Here is a 20,197-nt window from a genome sequence, read left to right as displayed (position 1 = left end):
AAACGATTCTGCTCAAAAACTCTCCCTGCTGCTGTCGCATATGATCACGTTACTATATTTTGCGAATCAATGTTTTCTTTCCTTTTGAGATCTCTGGAAAAGCCAGGCTGAAGATATTAGCTCTTATTGTGCACTTTTAATATGAGAATTCTACAATTGATGTTATGTCATTGTAGTTCTATTGCATATATGTCATTTTTTAATGCAGAGTGAGGTCAAAACGTGTCCATTTTGACTGAAGAGTCTGGATTTGATTTGCATTTCTTGTGTGCACCCATTGTGGCCACACAGGAAACAAGACAAAGAAAGGAAGAAGGAATATATTTAAGACCGGGAGTCGTCTGAGGGGTTGAAAAGAGGAGAGAAAGAAATAGCGAGTGCAAATAAGCAGCAATAAGTACAGAGGAATTGTTTGTTGATGGACTGTGGGATTTGATTGAAGGAAACGAAGCTTCACTGCCAGAGGTCCTCAGTTCGGCCAAACTTGAACACCAGACCACTGCAAAGAGTGAAGGACAATCACAAATCAGAGCTCAATCTAATTAGCATATTGTTTTCAGAATTTGCAGAGTAATTTATTATAATTTCCATGAATGCTCAAAATCTTAGATCTCTGGCGCAGGTAATTACAGGCCGGGCCGATAGTTAATATATTCATGAATGATATGTTCAAAATTATTTTAATGCACTTTTAACGGGGCATTAGGCTTCCTAAAAAGTATTCTGAAGGTCCTTTAAATGTCTTGCGACTAACAATTAATTATCTCAAAATGGCAATTACATACAGTAAATTGTTTAGTAAAAATATAGGTAATAAAACTACAATATAAGTATAATATTGCACATAATTTATTAAATATCCCTGTGCCCATTTGGTGAAAACATGGTAGAAAAACAAGTTCATTATTGAACTAGATTTTTTTTTTTTACTGTATTTACTTCTTGCATTAAACACTCTGAATTTATTTATTTAAAGAAATTTCCACTTTTATTCAGCAAGGCCGCATTTAATTGATCAAAGGTCGCAGTAAAGACATTTATAATGATACAAAAGATTTCTATTTTAAATAAATGCTGTTGTGTTTAACTTGCTACTCAGTGAAGAATCATGAAAATATTAAGCATCAATTGTTTTCAACATTGATAATAATAATAAATGTTTCTTGAGCAGCAAATCATCATATTAGAATGATTTCTGAAGGATCATGTGACACTGAAGACTGGAGTAATGATGCGCAAAATTCAGCTTTGATCACAGGAATAAATTACATTATTTAACAATATTAATTTTTACTGTATTTTTGCTCAAATAAATGCAGCCTTGGTGAACAATAAAGACCTCTTTCGAAAACATTTTTAAAAATCTTACCAACCCCAAACTTTTGTAGAGTTTACATATAGTGTTCATATATATATATATATATATATATATATATATATATTTGACTATTTATATTATATTTGAGTATATTGTTATATTTTTGACAATGTTTATATTGTCAAAATACTAAGGTAAGAAAAAATGGCCAATAAAATGATATCACCCTGGCCTACAGGTAATGCAGTGACATATCAAACCTGTTCTGATGTGAGATTCTGTTCTCTCTATTTCCAAACTTACCCAAAGAAGATGAATGCATTTTGGAAGAAAACTGCAATACCAGGATACACTGACAGATCCTTCTTGTCTGTTCATTCATAAAAAAATAAAAACTTAATTAGAAACTATATACAAGCAGAAACCTGAAACATCTTTTTCTCTAAAAAGAAAAAAAACAAAGCAAAATCAATCTCATCTCTTACCGGTCACAACAAAACCACCAAACAGAATCCACATAGAGGCGATGAGAGACCCGAACGCCAACATGAACCCGATGAAGAGCCAAACTCTGGCACCTACACAGACACACATTACATTTACATTTCATCGTTTAACAGACCCTTTTAACCAAAGCGACTTACAAATGAGGAGAGCAATAGAAGCAATTAAAGAACAATAGGACAACAATATGCAAGGGCTGTGACACTTCCCAGTTTAGTCTAACGCGTCGCAGTATATGCAATTTTTTACTTTTAGAATTTAAAAAGGGTGTGTTCACACTTGGCATGTTTGGTGCGATTGCTCTGTTAGTGTGGTTCATTTGAATAAGTGTGAACGCTGCCATCTGAACCCTGGTGTGCACCAAACAAGAGGACCGAGACCGCTGAAAAGATGAGTCTAGATCCGCTTCCAAACTAACTCTGCTGCGGTTCGACTGAAATATGAACGTAACACAGACCAAAGACATGTAAACGAACCAAAAACAGGACATGATGTCACAAGATGCGACCCTAAAAAGGACAGAATGCTCACGCATTTTTCTCATCATAGACGTGATTTTGCCCATCACAGTTCGGTACAGGCGTCAGAACCGCATCTCCTCGCAGCAGATCTTCATCTGTGTGTGTGACGGAGGGATTCCTGCCGCTGTTTTGACTCCTTTACACATGTTATAATCTCTCCACGGGTTCTCAGCTGGTCAAAATACCATCACATGTAGGCTACGCACATACGACAAGCGCATTTAGCCCAGAACACAGCATTGGTTTTGATGTTTGTTAAGGTCTGTTGCAAAATACTTTTTTTTTTTTTATCTTTAGGTCCCATCTTAAAAATGACAGTGTGAACACCAAGCGAACCAGGAATAAATGTATTATTTTCTTTTTTTTGGTCCAGACCAAAAGAACCAAGAGAAGAACACCCTAAAGGCACTTTTCAGTCATGTAGTATTACAATAACGTCAAAAAAAAATCATGATGTGAATGCAGCACTTACCAGTCTGTCCCAAGCAGCCCTCGCTGTAGCTGTCTCCCCTCACCTGGCCATTTGACACTGCGTTGATCCTGCATTCAAACAAAGACCCTTTAAGGCAAGTCATTCCACTGGACGGCCATCTCTGAAACTCCTCTCGGGCAGCTTCAGTATTTCAGTTCTCTTTAATGGGGAAACATCTCTAAAGCTGTTCACCAAGCTTATTATTAAATTTCACATTTAAAATCACCAATGAAATCTGACAACAACAGTCTCAAATCCTGACAAAAAAAACTGCATTTGAAGTCATAAGCGCGTGTCTCAAAGCACTTTCCCCCATTCATTGTCATATAAGTGCACCGTCTATCTAAAGTCTTTGAAATCCACAGAAAGTGAAACTCAACAGGGAATTGAACAATGCAGTCATGGTGACGGTAGTCATTGCACAACCCTGCAGTTAAATCAAGGCTAAACAACAGGAAGAAACAATTGGGACAGTCTGTCTGGCTGGACACATTAAAAACAAGTGCTCCGTTCCCTTCGTTAGAGGAAGCACCAATGAGTGCCGAGAGAGAATCTGTACAGGTGTAACTCACATGAGGAAGGCTATAGTCGCTATAACCCCACAGGTGTGATATGCGTGGTGGAACTCATCCTCTTTAGGGTACATTATCGCTGCATCGATGATGATCCACCAGCCTGTGAAAAACTGCACGTGTGCACAGTGTAAGAAGAAAGATCATTAGTTTGAGAATCACTGGATTTATGAGATAAAGTGCAGAGGACAATTTATTTGATGTCATCAGGCAGACGTACCAGAACTCCGGCTGCGATGGAGGCGATGGTGTTTCTCTTCTCACCCCAATCCACATTACACTCGCAATCGCCACATCTGATCCCATCCAGAAACCCCGACATGCTGCTGATTTCACCTGATCATTCAAAGAAATACGGTTCTTTTGAGATGTTATGCTAGTTTTCATAGTACAGATACTTATTCATATTGCGTAATGAACAGGGCCTTAATAAAATTATTAAAATTTTATAATAAAAGCCAGCTTAGGCTTTTATCCAAAGTGAATAACTTTAAATAACATGAATTACAGTGACAATCTTGAACAGATATAAATAGATATTTAATTTCAAAACACCATCCCCCATATCTATCTATCTATCTATCTGCTGCTGCTTGTGCTTTTAGTTATATATTATATATGAAAACGTTTTTTTTGCTGCTTCGTATTTTTATGGAAACCACGATGCAGTAGCATTCAAAAGTTCGGGGTAAATAAACCAAATTATTAGTTTTATTCAGGAAGGTTGCATTAAATTCATCAAACGTGCCAGTAAAGACATCTATGTTACAAAAGATTATAATTCAAATTCATGCTGTTCATTTCAACTTCCTATTTAGTAATAAATTACATTTTAAAAATATTGAAATAGAAAACATAACATATGTAATAATATTTCACAATGGTGACTGTATGCTTGTTGACTGGTGAGCATGATATACTTATTTCAAAAACATTTTTAAAAACACAGGGGGAAGTGAGTGTTCACAAACTCATTTTAGCAGCAATCATAATAAATGTAATAAATTCCACAGTTACTGCGCAAATGCGGCGCAGCATCACTGACTGCGCACACGCAGAGCACACATGATCATCCCGAAACCAAACATAAATAGCACACAAAAGGATTTCCATTTTGTCATGTTTGCGACCAAAATCTGAATATTAACATAAGCGACATTTAACACAATTGTTCAAAACTACGTTTCCGCTCATTTTCGGACGAAGCCGTCGAGTGTTAATGCTGTAAATGCGTTTGATCTTTTATGTCCGGATGATTTCTAACCCATATTTGCTACATCACTGTTAATATAAAGTATCGCGGATAAATACAAGCAGTGTTGGAGAATAACTCATGAATGATCACAATAACTCACGCTCTATAGCACAATACATTCTTACCTGCACTTTTCTTGAGTGTTTCTTGTGGTTCGCAGTAAGTGGAGATAGACTCCGCAGTCTTCCGTCTCAAACAGTGGCTCTGAGTCGCACATGCGCAGTGCGCTCTCCATCATACTGGGCACATCCTATCAAACAAAACGTGCACCAACTAAAGGGTTTACACCTAAATATGTGAACAGCACGTCTGATAAAATTACCAGAAAATAGTTTTTTTTTAAAGAAAGGTTTCAGAAAAAGTTATTCTACAAGGAGCGGGTCGCCCCCTGAAGGCGCCTATGTTGACATCACATGACCAGCTGTGTGTCCTGCCTATTCTGTTTTGGGTAAGTTACTCTAAAAAGTAATAAATGACTAGTTTCAACACAGTAATTATATTACTGTACTAATTACTGTCTCTAAAAAAGTATTGCATTACTTTCTAAATCACATATCAGCGTCCTCGACCAGTTGAACCATACAAGGATAGATATGAAAATGTTCTTTTAATTTTTTCAACAACACACACACACACACACACACACACACACACACACACACACACACACACACACACACACACACACACACACACACACACACACACACACACACACACACACACACACACACACACACACACACACACACACACACACACACATATATATATATATATATATATATATATATATATATATATATAAAATTGCACATACAGACCAAAATACATAAAGGAAGGTTACATTAAAATTAAATCCACTACTGTTTTATATAGAATTGTTTTATAGTCGTTTTTTTTTTAACAGTTTTTAATGCAATTACCTCAGAAGTAACTGTAATTAAATTACTGTAAAAAAATTAAGAGTAATCCTTTACTTTACTTTTCAAGGGAAAAGTAATTAATTAATTAGTAATGAGTCACACTTAACACTGCTAATAGCAGTACTATTACTACTTTATAACAGTTAGTGATCAAGGTGCTTTACAAAGCATAAACATAAAATAAAATTAAAAAAAAGCAAGCAAACCAAAAACATTACACAGAATTGCACCATGAAATGTTTCCATTCAACACTCAGATACAAATTTTGTAAACACATAAACATCAGAAAATGTGAAGAGAACAGAAAATGACTCTTTAGCAATATCTATAAAGATACCATTTTCAAACATGGAAATACTAAACTAAAATTGTAAAGACAATAAAACCTTTAGCCTTTTCAAACTACGGTAAATTCTTTATAATATCTGTTTATTAGTGGTGTTTGCATTTACTATTGTTCATAGTGTTCTGATAAAACTCCTAACTCCTAACTAATATTAAACTTGGTCACATTGCTTGTGTGTAATAAATGACATATGAAATCGTGTAGTGTGCTGAGGAGAGGGGTGTGCGAATGCTTTTCTCATCTATGAGACTCTCTCAAAAAATAACCACAAAAAAAGAAAAACTGATTTTAAGGAGCCAAATGGAGTGATAAGAATATCATAGTAACCACCCACATCATCATAGTAACGCTCTAGGGTCTGTTTATAAATGATTTAATGCTCCAGTTGTCCTAAAGCCCAGCCATATGCTACTTTAAATATTACCAGTGATCAGAATCATGTTATTCATTTCATTTTTACAAATACAGGACCTTTGGTAATCTCCTCTCAGTGATTTCAGAAATGACAGAGCATGTTCCACTGCTAAAATGAGTAGTATGAAGTATGATCACCATACATTTTCTCTCTTTAAATCAATCAAGCACTCACACATGGTTTATTTGAATCTTACACCGACATTTTATTATTCATTTCTCTGAATCTATTGATATAAGGTTGACCAATGACCATACATGCCAATCAAATCAGGACAGTCTCTGATTTGCTGCCTATAGTAGTTATTAGTTTTGCAAGTCAAGTTTAGTCACCTTTATTTATATAGCGCTTTTACAATGCAGATTGTTTCAAAGCAGCTTTACAGCGATATCAGGAAAATAATGCAACAGTTTGTTTTGGCTGAACAGCAGCTTTAGAAGAAAATAGTGTCATTGTCCAGCCTAAGTAAGTTCAGCATTGATTCATTTCCGTTACAAAAATCACTAGTTATTAATTTAGTTATTTACCACCATACAGTAGCTCTGGAGAAAACTGTGATGTCATCATCCAGTTCAGTTCAGTTCTCATCCAATTGTGTCAGTGCAGTCAAATCAATAATATTTTTGAATATTTGCACCTGAAATATCCTGTACAGTCAGACAGTGATCTACAAGCGAAAATGACCTAAACTGGACTCAAACCCAGGTCGTCTGCACATAAACACCACCATGAAATGATTAACTAGTCACCCTAATTGAAATCAGAGAAATACAGCATAAAGCTCGAGTATGAAAGTCTAAAATGTTGATAACGTGATTAATATATTCTATAATTTGTATTAAAAAGAAATTACAGGATGGAACAATGCGATTTAAAAACAGAGTAAAAAAGTGAAAAAAAGACTACATTAAGTGGCAAGGATTGGTTTTATGTGGTATGTTGTTCCCTTAAAGGACTCCAAGCAGTTTGAGAGCCACAGAGATGGAGAGCAGAATGACTCCTAACAGCCCGATGTACCCGTATGCACCACGCATCCTCTTAGCAGGATCTGAAACAGAGAAACAACACTGGTGATGAGGGATAAAACTCACATAATGCTTGAAAGAACCAGGGGTATTCAATTAAAGTTCCAAGAAGTTCAGACAATACTTCATTGAAACAGTAATACATTTCCATCAGGGCAGCCGCAGTACTTTGTAAAAGAAAAATTCCTAAACACTCAAAATAGTCAAAGATGAGAGTCTTGGGCCCGAGAACCAAAACATTGATGTCTAAGAATTTTTACCAATATTTACCCAAAAAAGTAATATTTCTCCCAACTGGATATGAATATAAAAATGTTAAATCAGATGTTTTATATTTATTTTTTACATTTAGACACCTACGTGTATGGCACACAGAAGCCCTTGGGACTGAGAAAACACAGGGGGTGCAGGTGGACCATTTTTATATTTTGCTCAAAGTAATAAACTAGCCTGACTTCGTCATACTCATATTCTAGTCAGAATGTGAGTCTGATACTGCTCCATAGGGCTTTGATTATGAGGCGTGTCTTAATCGAACCAGGAAAAAAAAAAAACTCTGCACTCAATTGGATAGACCTACAACCAATCAGGGCAACGCAGTAACTGACGTATGTTGAGCGACTCATATCAACAGAACTGAACTGCACTGCACGCACTCACGAAAAAGTATTTAAAAGAAAAATGAGTGTTAACGACCTTTGCCGGTGTTGCAAAAAGAATTTAAGGATTCGCAGAGTACTTGCAAACTTGAAAAACATTTTTGAACGAAATAGAAAATGTGAATGTATATACGAACAAGTTCTCCGTTTAGGATTAGATCTCGACAGTAAAGCCAACAAATCTACTCGCATTTGTCTGACCTGTCTCAATTTTATAACAGGGTTGGAGCGCGATTTGACTGATTTTAATAAATGGAGAGACGACGAAAGACACCAGGCTGAAGAAGCGTGTTCATTTGAGTCTTCAGAGAAATTATGTTTTAATGATTATTTAAATACAAAATGATGAGTAATTCTTGTACTTTGCCTTGTTTATTTGTTCTGTCTTGCGTGGTGTTTTGGACATGAGTCTGGCAAATAAACTGAATTGAGTAACATCATCTAATTATTTATATTTAAAAAATAAACCGCTCATAAGGGATTACCAGTATGGTGTGCGAGTACAGTATAACAAAGCGTCACCATTGTTTGATGTAGCGATGGCTTTGACATGAGTTGCATCGCCCTAGATGCCCATTTCGGTTGCTTCTTTTACTTGGTCCTCCATGAGTGCGACCAAAGGAGAAACAACAATGACAACAGGCTTTTCATTGCGTCCCATATTCTTAGCGACCATCGGAGCCAGCTGATAAATTAAACTTTTGCCGAATCCTGTAGGAAGGACGGCAAACACATCTTGACGATCGACAAATGCCTTTATTGCAGTTCTCTTTTCGTCTTTTAAAATTAATGCGCTGTCGATTTCTTTTACGACAGACGCGATAGCAGAATCTATACATCTCAATTCTCCAGCGGCAGTCATCTGTGAGGGAAACCAGTTCAACCCATGCGCTCTTTGATGACGTGAGGATTACGTAACTGCAGATCATCTGTCCATCATCGTATAAAGCCCGCCCTGGCAATTTGATTGGTCCGAACATTTTTTGACTGATCATAATTACTCCTCAATGGAGCGAGTCCAGACCGAACTTCCCGACCAAAAAATGTTGTGGGCGGGGTTCGGGCTGGCATCCAGGCTAGTAATAAACTACTAAAAAGAAACAACGTACATAATCTAATAATCAAAGCTCTCATCATGAACACAAAACAAAGTTAACTAGTAATTTCAAAGTTTTTTGTCTACCCTTGCTATCTCCAAATTATAACATTGTTTATTAATATACAGCTCTTAATATGCTGATTAATAATGCTAAATGTATAAGGGGGAAAAAACTAAATGTCTAAAGAAAGACATTGTCACAAACCTTTATTTAGTTAAACGGACGGAGTCTGTATGACAGATAAAAATAATTATATTTGTTGCATTCTCGTTTTATGCAGCGTTTTAGCAAAAGTACCTATTTTTCTGATCACCGTGTTTCTGCTACTGTTGTTAAATTAACCGCGTCATCTGCAGCTCTTAATGTGGCGCTTTATGTCTTTAACGGGAGAGAGAAGCAACACGCATTGAGCGGAAAGTGCTTAAATGAAGCGCGTTTGGCTCTAGATATAAAAATTTAGAGGATGTAGCGTCGGAAAATCATTACCATAAACGACCCTGAGTGCTTGTAGTGTGAACCGCTCCGTTGTTGTTTTGACGCCCTGCTCACTTTAAACTGTAAAAATGGTAAAATGCCGCCAGATGGAACCAAGTCACACTGAAAATATACTGGTGTACCCTCCAAAAAGTTTGCAGACACAGAATTCATTGTTTTGTGTAACAGTTTAACAAAAACACTTTTCTTCTAAATAGAAATTAGATTTATTTATGCTCTAACAGTCAGTTTTATTTAACTTTATTTTGGCATCTTGCAAACGTGTACAGCGATTCAAAATGCATGAATATACATGCCATTTAAATTTATAATTTAAAGCACAAATAAAAGCTATGCTTTTCACATTTGTACTCGGATTCAGAAACAGATGTGAATGTGCTTTTGCATTTGCGATAACTTCTGAGAATTGCTACAGGCTTCTATATGTACATTGTAAAGACTTACCACCCGTGTAGTAACCCCAGGCATAAGAGAATCTGCTCGTAATCCAGATGACTCCTAACACCGAGGCAACAAGCTGATATGGGAGATAAAACATGCAAGATAAACAGAAGTGAACTGGGTGAGAGGGTTTTAATATGAGAGAAGGAGAGAGCACATGAAAAAAGACTAAATTAACATATACTTAACAGAGATTTACAGTGCACTTTTTACACACTTCCTTCTGCTACACCCTTGATAAAGGTCAAGTGTTTTGATCAAAGGCACAATGATGATAGATTATATATAAACCCTTGTGGAGTTTAAACAAACAACATTTCAGTTGCAAGCCCATTTTAGTGTGAATTTGAATAGGCTACCTTCACTTTAAACTGGATTTTGAATTGGAATAGCAGGAAGAGGAATTTCCTGAATTACGATTAAAAGAAATTTTACACACAAAAAAATCTTTCAAAAAAACATGATTCATTTAGACTAATTCTGCCAAATTCTTCTCTGAAATGTACGTTTTTTGTATTGCTCCAAACTGGGTTCAATCCTGTCAACACAATAACCTCATCAAAACAGATTTAACAAAACGCCTACCAGATCAAAATTTGAGGTATTCCAGGGCATTCTGCAACATTAATGTTCTTCATAAATTCTTTAAAATGTATTAATGTATATATTTTTTAAATATCATGTCATGTTTCAGGAAATACCCCATGTGCTATATGATAACATTTTATTTGTATAAGTAATTTAAACTGAAGACATTAAATGCAATATTAAAAATGTATTTTGTATTAAGTTTATTAATATTAAGTATTAATATTAAGTTTCTTTGAATTACCATGAAATGACACACATCTCTGAACTCACCGGATACTCTAATGCAGCAATAGTCTGGAAGACCAGCCACTGTGGATACACCTCCAGTGTGTTCTGGTGCGCCCTCTGAATACAGTTGAAGACTGGGTCCTTGTCACTGTACATGTTGGGATACTGTACACAAAACACGAGCGCAGAAAAACACATTAAACCGTAGCCTCTGCCATAAAAAATGCATAAATCAGAAATCAACGTTACCTACGCATCAGTATAATTTCGACCAATCTATAGAATGCATTGCATGTGAAGCCTTATCGTACCTTTATCTCATACTTCTTTCTTGCAGCACCAACTTGTAGCCCGAGATAGGCTAACATGACAAAACTATATATATATGTAAAAATCGCATAGCCAAAGTTGCCCGGAAGCACGTTCTCAATCGTCATTTTCAAATGCAATAGTCAGGACCTGTCTCCTCAAGAACAAGATATTCTCCTTTAATTTGAAGTGGAAAAAAATGCTCTATCATGCAGCTCACGTAACCCTGAGTTATTTGTGTTAAAGGCGAGTGTAGAGAGCACCAGGTAAATCTCGCGATAAAACGCGAGCTCTCGAGAGACAATTTTATATAACGTTACTTATGAATTTATAAAAAAAACACTAACGTTATTATGAAAGTATTTCCTAATCTCAGTCTTAAATTACTCAAGTGTGATCAAATAAATACTTAAATGTGTTTTATGGATGTTTTCTTTACACTATTCTGAAAGAAGAATAAACCAAAATCTCACTAAATTAAAAATAAATAAAATAAAATAAAAATAAAAAATAAACAAAAACTTTATGATGTCTATGGATTTCCCAAGTGGTGCTTCTCGAATTTTCCAAATCCCCGATGACGTCAGTGGGTTTCGTTTGAATAAAAAAAAAACGGTCTCCTCTCTGCAGTCTGCACACGAGCCACTTCACGCTGAACCACTCGCGAGAAATCATCTACGGTTGATACAGCTATCAAGATCCTTTGTTTCGAGAAATTGCCCTTTCACTGAAAAGAACACATACGAGGGAATAAACATTTGTTTATTTCACAGCTTTTTGTGTTGGATTTCAAATCGTCTCAGTTTTGAACTCGCTCGAGGCGTATCGCGTGATACAACGTTAACGTTACCTAACGTAAAGCGTTTCCCTCATAGAGTCTTACTGTTGGATCAAGTCATTTTGACGGTAAGTTACAGCTAAATGTTGCTTATAGCATATCTATTTAATTTAATGCTATTTATTCAAAACACTTAAACAAAAAATCGTTATATATCTACAGTCCCCGCTGAATTAGCAATACGGTAACTACGTTAAATATTAAAAAGTGAACGGCTCATTATCGGAATAGATTGATTAATATATGGATTGTGACATTTGGATTCTGTCGAAGTGATGTTATATTAACGTTGGTTTTGAGTTTCGTACGGAATGTTCTAGAGATTCGAGATTGTGTAATTTGATTGACAGGAGGGGGCGGAGACATCACCTGACCTACTTTCAGTTCTAGAACATTCTCATTCGACGCTCATCATTACTGATTTCTTTATTGTTATAGTCGACAACTTTTATTAGAAAATGTATATAAAATATATGTCCTATATTATGATTTGAATAGCGTTATAAGTTTAACGAATATATATCAGCATACGACCCGGTTGATTAGTCACATTAAGACAATTATTTTGTATTATACGTTTTCTGAAGTAATTAAAGGGTCATGAAACCCCCCTCTATCAGCTCAAGTCTAGCTCATAATCTTTTTGAAAAATGCAACTTAAATGGGCGTGGATGGCTGTGAGAAGAAGGGAGGGAGTGGGTGTGGCACGGCAGGGGAGAGGGGGAACTGTCATCAGCCAGCAGTGTTCATCTGGCAAAATCGTATTTGTACAATAATTTTGACCTCTGTACAATGTACGATCAATAATGAACAATATCTCAGAGTTTTCAGTCGTTCGTCCAAACACACATCCTACCGCTTCTCTCTCTGACCCCGAATCATTTCGCAGGCTCGCCTGCCTGCACGTACACACACACACAACACGGTGTCGCCCGGCCCGCACGTCAACACTACACATTCACAAGTCTCCCGCATTAAGCAAACAATATATTATCGAAATATCTAAAATGTTCATAACGACCGCTTATTTAACAAAAGGCAAGTAAAATGACCAGTGTTACATTTTAGACACACACTCTGAAGGGATAGAAAAGTCCTCAGGACTTGGTACCGCATAACTCGCAAGACGTAACTTGCATTGGTCATCGACAAGGCCGAAGTCCACCATTCTCCAATTCTCAAAGCTCTCTCGGGTAAAATGTTTGCGGCACTTGCGTCCCATGATTGTCTCTCTCGTTTACTACGCGATATCACAGTTTGACATGTCTGTGGAAAGATCCACGTGGTGTCATGATTAATTAAGAGACCGTGTCTTCTCATAGGATATAAAAACTCAGTCTCATTAATAATTATGAGAGACCGATGAGTGATCAACGCACTACACTGTGCACTGCCACGTCACAGCCTGCGATGAAGATTTTTAACCCGGAAGACGAAAATAGCTGGAAAAAACTAAAATTTAACCATTTTCGCCCTACTATTAAATCTAACAGATGCTAACATTGTCTTCAATGTTGTTCAACACACATACCTCTGTTAACATCTCAGAAAATTTGCTTTAGGGTTTCATGACCCTTTAAGCATAAGGCATGTAGTAGTTTGCATACATTTCCAAAACAGAAATCTGAACATTAGATAAAGCCAGGTTCGCAATTCTTGGTTCATTTTGTTGAGTTTAATGGTTTTAGAGAGGCGATTTTGGAGATTTTATTTGTGTAATCTTTCTTTTTTTCTTTAGAGATTTAAATTTCTATCAAAAACAGCCAGAAAAAAATAACCTTAGTTTTTAGGAATAAATGCTGTATAAACCAGGCAAATTATATTTGAACAAACCACTCTGTAAAAACCTTCAGAATATATATATATAAATATATTGAATTAATTGATAATATATTGATAATAAATGAATTAACCCTGAATAGTTTGGTGCTACCTTTAATTGTGTATTGCAACCACTGATCTATATAATGAGATCTAATCATTCTATATAGATCAGTGATTGTAACTGAAATCTACAGACACAAATAGATGAGGTGAGAAAATAATCACTTAACTGTGTTTTTATTTTCACTTGTTATGGAAGAAAAATCAACCAAAATCTCACCAAAAGTGATCAGAATCATCCACTCTGCTGAGTAGTTTTCTACAAATGATCAGTTTTTTTTTTTTAGATTTACATCCATCAAGGTTCCCTCATCATAAAAACATGGAAAATGCAGGGAATTTAAAAATTGTGATTTCCAGGTTGGGAAAAAAACATGGTTCCAGGTGAACCAAATTCACATGCAGATTATGCAAAATAGAGCAATGGATGCATTCATCACTGAATGTGAACTGATTGATTTAACTGTTAGTTCATGAGTAACGTCTAATGCTTTGTGTTTGTAGGTTTGATCATGAAGCAGGAAGCCAGCCCACGGCGTGAGCGTGTGAAGTCCATCTTTGATCAGGAAGCTCCATCGGGTCGCAGCTCCTCCCGCTCCAGCATCAGCAGCGACAGTGACAGCTCGTACTCCAGCAGCAGAGGAAGCCGTTCCTCTCGCAGGTCACGGAGCTCATCCTCCGACAGTGACTCTTCCTCACGCTCCCGCTCCCGTTCCCGCTCCCGTTCCCGCTCTCATCCGCGCTGCTCGGGCCGTTCGCGCTGCCGCCACACACACCATTCTCCTCCTCGCCGCTACCGTGCTCGCTCTCGCTCATACAGCCCTACTCCCCAGGGTTCCTCCCGCAGACGCTACCATCGCCACAGTCCTTCTCCATCCCCCTACAGCTACTCCAGACGCTCCAGGCGTTCCCGGTCCCGCTCTCGCAGCCGTTCGCCAGTCTACTGGAGGGGAAGTAGGTTTGTGGGGCGGTACCGGTGCCGTTTCTCCCGCTCACCCAAGAACTCCAGAGCAAACAGAAGCCGGTCTCGCAGCCGTGAACGCTCTGCCATCCGCCTTAGCCTTGAGGGTAAGATCAGCTTCACATCTTTTTGGAATATGCTACATGGAAAACAAAAGCAGAATTAGAATATATTTAGCACCTGTTTTCCATACATAACAACTGTGTGACACTGTATGAGTCGTATGGATGACCTTTTAAAATAATAATGATTGTAATAATAATAATAATTATATATAATTTTTTTAAATGATTCTGTATACTTTTTAAATATTTTATATTTTGTATAATAGTAATAATAATTATATACATTTATAATCTGTTTATTTATTATCTGTTATATAATTTGTGTACCGGTATGTATGTATGTATATATATATATAAATTGGCATCCTAAAATCTCCCACAGAGAAGAAGTATCTGTTGGATGTCGCCAAAGCAAATGCTGCCAGGATTCTGGGAGTGCAGAACTTGGAGCTGCCAGCTAGTCTGAAGGAGGAGGAGAAGAGGAGATCTTCATCTGATAAAGAGGAAAGGTTGAGGACTGACCTGGCACCACTGAAGACTCTAGCACAGGTGAGCCACACACACACGACTGCAGACGTGTGACTAACACACACACAGTGTTTGTTAGAATTCTGTAATGTTGCATGAACGTCCCGAACGGAATTCCAGTAAGATTCTCATCTGTACTTTGTTAAATCTGATCTCGGGACATTGACTAACCCATTGAAACGCGTGTTTTTAAACTGTGATTGCGCGCTGTACTTACCCAACCTGGGTCACCATGTAATCTGTCTCCTCAGACATGAATGATTTTGCCTGATGGATTTAATGGAATGATGAACAGCTCATGTCCGGATTAGGTAACGGTACACGTTAAAGAGTATGTACTACTGTGCGCGTGAGTGTGTATGTATGTATGTGTGTGAATGAATGAGCTCATGGCTATTATTCCTCTCACTGTATTGAGGAGCTGCATTTAGCTTCAATTGCATTGTTTTTTTGTATCGTTTCTGTTCCTGTAGAGCTGAAACTCCTCCACCCTTTGGACAAAGAGGGAGAGAGGGGGAGGTCACATGACTTGAATGACACCAGCTTTAAGTCTTATATGCACAACTGCGAAGGTTAAGTAACCGTGTATGATGTCAGCGGTAGCCTTGTGTTGAACAAAAACAGACCACATGCATTATTGACCTCACATAGAGCTGAGCCACTTTCAGCCACCACACAACACAATGTACAAAAAGTTTGTGGTCAGTAGAATGTTTTTTTTTTTCTTCTTTGAAGAAATTAATACTTTTATTTAGCAAGGATGCATTAAATTGATCAGTAGTGACAGTAAAGACATTTATAATGTTACAAAAGATTTCTAACTCGAGTAAGTGGTGTTCTTTTGAACTTTCTATTCATCAAAGAATCTTGAAAAAATGCATCACCGTTTCCACAAAAATATTAAGCAGCACAACATTGATAACCAGAAATGTTTCTTGAGCACCTAATCATCACAGGAATAAATTACATTATAAAGTATATTAGGATAGAATGCAATTATTTTAAAATTGTAATATTTCGCAATATTACTATTTTTACTGTATTGTTTTATCAAAATAAAGAGACTTTTCAAAAACATGTAAAAAATCTTACCGACCCCAAACTTTTGAACAGAAGTGTACTTTACCGCTATTAGAACTACAGGAAATGACTTATTTGTTGATGGTTGAACTGGGTTGTCATTTTCCAGAATCTTCCTCTGTTCACTGTGCGTGAAGACCAGACAGAGCTCATTCTACGGTGATGGATGGGGGTTTGGAAATATATACTCTCATCATTTAATCATTTTTTGGCTTTGTTCATAAGCAGCAAAAATCAAAATTATTATGAATTTTTTACCAATTCAGAGCCGTTTAGTGGCTTGTATAATGCAAAAAAAGTGTAGTAATAAATCCATTTTTTTTTTACAAAGGCATCAATGTGTAAAATTTTACTTTTAGGTTTGATTAATTCATTAATTTTTATAAATTTATTTATTCACATGAAGTGTGAAAAACTGAACCACTTGAAACGCTGTGGATGCATGACTTTGTAAATCGTGATGCTGTAGGAGCATTAATTTTATTACTTGCAAAATGACAATGTGGATTTATGAAACATTCATTGGAAATGGGTGCAGTGTGAACAAAGCCTTGTGTATAGATTACAATTTTTGCTTTTAAAAATGCTATTGAAAATGTAAACGGGTATTACGCCATGATGAATGGTGTTTTTGATGTCAGACTGATTAGAAGGGCAGCACTGGCATTACAGTCTCTTCAGTTTGCTGCTTTTGCATGACTTGAGCCCAGGGTGAGGGCGTCTCATTTAGAACTGAAAACTGAAGTGAGGTTTATATCAAGACGACAGTGTGGTCAATATCCTTTTCCCTTTTTCTTTGCCTTTAGGTAAACGGTGTTACCACTGATGATGGTGAGGCAGGGACTTCTCAGACATCACCCAAGACGAAGCCAATTACCTTCAGCCTCAATGTAAGTTCATGAAACCTTAGACAAAAATGATGATTGTTAGAACATACTGGAATATTGAAGTTGATCATACCTCTATATTCACAGAATGCAATTGCCAAACCTTCAAACAGCCCTACGCTTCATGACAGTAAGGTAACATCAAGAGCCGACAGTGTGGCGGACAGGAAGCCATATGGACACTGGGTCCCCTTTGGCAAATACTCTTCTAAAAATAATAAACACTGAGATTCAACAGTGGTGTAAAAAGACTGTAACTATTGTAAATAGTTTATGTAGTGAACACTTGGGTTGGGGTGGATAAGTTGGGACTCATAAATTCATCATAAATATTTTCTTTCAGATATAAAGTTGGTTTTATTGGAAGAAGGCAAGATGTCAAACAGGTGGGAAATATTGTGTACATATTGGTGTTTTTGTGTTGTACCGTGGCTGTTTCTGAATAAAGAATGCAAAAAAAATTCCTGTTGTGCACTTTTTTTTGTTCGTTTTTCTCCAGAAATTGTAATCAATTTTACATTAGGTTATAAATGACTTTCCAATTTAGTTGAAAGTTACAGTTCAAAAACAATATACTCCTGACATGTAAAGTGGAGATGGATTTTGGCCTGACATAAATACCCATATATCTCTAAAGGACAAACCACTAGATTAATATCACCTGGTACAGTATTTACTGAATTGCTCACTTGCTTTTAGCACAAAGTTTAGATCCATAATATAGATAAATGCAGGGTAAGTGACTTGTCTGGAGTCATTTTACACCAAAATTTAAGTATGTATTATACATGATTTATTTATAAGAACATGAAGGCTATTGTTAGGCTTGATAATAATAATTCATTACATTTATATAGTGCTTTTCTAGGCACTCAAAGCGCTTCACATGGAAGGGGGATCTGCTCAACCACCACCAATGTGCAGCCTCCACCTGGATGATGCGACGGCAGCCATAGTGCGCCAGAACGCCCACCACACACCAGCTTACTGGTGGAGAGGAGACAGAGTGATGAAGCCAATCAGTGTATATATATATATATATGGGGATGAATAGATATTGATTTCAAGCACATTTCGAATGACACATTTATTTTCTAAATTGTCAAAAATATTCTGGTGTGAAATGTGACCTGTACATATTTTCGTAGATTAACTCCCAGTTAAACATTCGTAGTATCTTCATGTTTGCAAAGATGAAGAGGGTATTTTGCTGGAAGAGAATGAGATCTAATCCATGAAAACAACCTGATCTTCATGTTCTGAACTCTGGGTGGCGCTGTTGCACTTGCACAGTAGTTGTTGTTGAGGCCTATGCAGAGCAGACATCGAAACATTGAGTAAGTTTTCCCCCAATATATTTTACAGTAGTCATTACAAATCAGAATAATATTACATAATTGCTCATGAAATACGAGTAAAACAATGTTAGACTGTTCCCACACACACACACACACACACACAAATCAGTAGCCAACGATAGCTAAACATACATGACAGAAAACTAAATGACAAAAGCAAGTTGTTTGAGCATCCCAACTAGAGCAACAGCAACTTTCGGCACAATTAAAACAATCACCGCTTGGTGACACTAATAGCACAGAAAACAGCGGCCTGTTGTTTTTATCCTTAAACTGACAAATCAAGTCGTTCAATCAAACTGTCATTTGCTGGCACAGAAAGAGCAGCATTTGATGTGTGCCGACATGTTGTCTGTCTCGAGACCGAGGAATAGTTCTTCTCAACACAGTTAATGAGTTGGAATGTTCTCTCGCTCATTCCCACCCACACTCTTCCCTCCGGTGATTGGTGGTTTTAATTAACGATTTTAGTCTGATAAATTGCGGTGTAAGACGACTTCTGTACATGATCCAGTAGTTGTATTCAGCACACAGTGTCTACAGAGAAGCTTGGTTTGGCACGGGCAAGTCACGGTCTCTGTAGGCCTGTGTGTTTTAGCCTGTTCTCGAAACGCCTATTGTTGTGCTGCTCTTTTCAACATGTTCACTCTTGACAATCATCACCTCTGAAGACGACCTGATGATTTTTGTGCAATTGCTTGAACGAAGGAGGGAGGATTGTACATACCACACACCTTTTATGCCTAAACTGATGGTGATAAAAAGGTTTAGTTATTACCTCCACTCCACGTCTCTTCTGTTCCCTATAGATGTGGTTTATATATGAGCACGTCTGTTTACTCTCCATCCTAATGCAGAGAATATAAAACATTTCATAAACTCACTGGGCTGGCGGTGATTATGTGACATTTGTTTGTGCACGAATAAATTAAAGTCAGTGTTGTGCAACTCACCACAGAATCTGATGAAGCATGTTTTGGAGCACAAGAAGAGACAGTATCTGAAGGATCTGTGTCTTGTTTTTGCTGTGTGCTGATAAGATCGGAATGAAGCATCTCAGACATTCACTGACACACGGCGTTCCACAGGTGTCTAGCTAATATATATGCAAATGCAAGAAGAAAACAGACTAGTTGGGAATACTTGAAATCGTTGCAAGCAGATTTATCACATGAGAACTGTGAATTTACATTTGAAGTCAACGTGGAGTCAAAATCAACACTTTTTTACTTTAGTTAAATCACTTTAATGCTCTTTATTGTGCATGATTCATCAGTGCACATTGTTCTAATCTAAAGTTATTTCCAAATGCTGAAATGACTTTTCAGAAGTCGCCAAACCCTCTTCATTTCAATCCCTTCCAACCACCTGAATGAATTCTTTTGTAAGGACCACTTTTCCCAATCCAATCAATTCCC

At 37.0% G+C, this 20,197-nt stretch overlaps 3 protein-coding genes and 1 long non-coding RNA gene across 4 annotated transcripts; 2 read left to right on the top strand and 2 right to left on the bottom strand.

Moving 5' to 3' along the window:
* Positions 1-305: 305 nt before the first annotated feature.
* tmem50a (transmembrane protein 50A) lies at positions 306-4,905 on the bottom strand. Its single transcript, XM_056250621.1, has 7 exons — positions 4,768-4,905; positions 3,608-3,723; positions 3,388-3,500; positions 2,816-2,883; positions 1,804-1,896; positions 1,622-1,688; positions 306-499 (listed from the first exon to the last, which is right to left on the bottom strand). The coding sequence occupies exons 2-7, from the start codon at positions 3,707-3,709 to the stop codon at positions 454-456; spliced, it is 489 nt and encodes a 162-aa protein (XP_056106596.1). The 5' UTR covers positions 3,710-3,723; positions 4,768-4,905; the 3' UTR covers positions 306-453.
* A 2,332-nt stretch (positions 4,906-7,237) lies between these two features.
* On the bottom strand, positions 7,238-11,440 carry mgst3b (microsomal glutathione S-transferase 3b). The gene is made up of 4 exons (XM_056250620.1): positions 11,181-11,440; positions 10,912-11,034; positions 10,054-10,126; positions 7,238-7,378 (listed from the first exon to the last, which is right to left on the bottom strand). Exons 1-4 carry the CDS (start codon positions 11,304-11,306, stop codon positions 7,278-7,280), a joined length of 423 nt encoding a protein of 140 aa, XP_056106595.1. The 5' UTR covers positions 11,307-11,440; the 3' UTR covers positions 7,238-7,277.
* A 578-nt stretch (positions 11,441-12,018) lies between these two features.
* On the top strand, positions 12,019-17,892 carry rsrp1 (arginine/serine-rich protein 1). The gene is made up of 5 exons (XM_056250618.1): positions 12,019-12,084; positions 14,405-14,968; positions 15,309-15,475; positions 17,341-17,424; positions 17,509-17,892. Exons 2-5 carry the CDS (start codon positions 14,413-14,415, stop codon positions 17,647-17,649), a joined length of 948 nt encoding a protein of 315 aa, XP_056106593.1. The 5' UTR covers positions 12,019-12,084; positions 14,405-14,412; the 3' UTR covers positions 17,650-17,892.
* LOC130085062 (uncharacterized) lies at positions 15,575-16,319 on the top strand. Its single transcript, XR_008807098.1, has 2 exons — positions 15,575-15,765; positions 15,928-16,319. It is a non-coding gene; the product is annotated as an uncharacterized LOC130085062 (long non-coding RNA).
* Positions 17,893-20,197: the final 2,305 nt, after the last annotated feature.

The sequence above is a fragment of the Rhinichthys klamathensis genome, unplaced genomic scaffold (genome assembly GCF_029890125.1).
Source record: "Rhinichthys klamathensis goyatoka isolate OS25496 unplaced genomic scaffold, OSU_Roscu_1.1 h1tg000072l_1, whole genome shotgun sequence".
NCBI lineage: Eukaryota > Metazoa > Chordata > Actinopteri > Cypriniformes > Leuciscidae > Rhinichthys > Rhinichthys klamathensis.
The sequence above is the reverse complement of the archived record's forward strand: the minus strand, read 5'-3'. Positions and strand labels throughout refer to the sequence as shown.

Coding starts and splice junctions, on each gene's coding strand:
- tmem50a (XM_056250621.1), bottom strand. CDS start 3,709: ATGTCGGGGTTTCTGGATGGGATCAGATGTGGCGATTGCGAGTGTAAT. Junction 1,689..1,803: donor TGGTGGTTTTGTTGTGACCG/GTAAGAGATGAG, acceptor ATGAATGAACAG/ACAAGAAGGATCTGTCAGTG. Junction 500..1,621: donor AATGCATTCATCTTCTTTGG/GTAAGTTTGGAA, acceptor CACTCTTTGCAG/TGGTCTGGTGTTCAAGTTTG.
- mgst3b (XM_056250620.1), bottom strand. CDS start 11,306: ATGACGATTGAGAACGTGCTTCCGGGCAACTTTGGCTATGCGATTTTT. Junction 10,127..10,911: donor TTGCTGCATTAGAGTATCCG/GTGAGTTCAGAG, acceptor CTCCCATATCAG/CTTGTTGCCTCGGTGTTAGG. Junction 7,379..10,053: donor CTGGGGTTACTACACGGGTG/GTAAGTCTTTAC, acceptor TCTCTGTTTCAG/ATCCTGCTAAGAGGATGCGT.
- rsrp1 (XM_056250618.1), top strand. CDS start 14,413: ATGAAGCAGGAAGCCAGCCCACGGCGTGAGCGTGTGAAGTCCATCTTT. Junction 15,476..17,340: donor CACTGAAGACTCTAGCACAG/GTGAGCCACACA, acceptor CTTTGCCTTTAG/GTAAACGGTGTTACCACTGA. Junction 17,425..17,508: donor CAATTACCTTCAGCCTCAAT/GTAAGTTCATGA, acceptor CTATATTCACAG/AATGCAATTGCCAAACCTTC.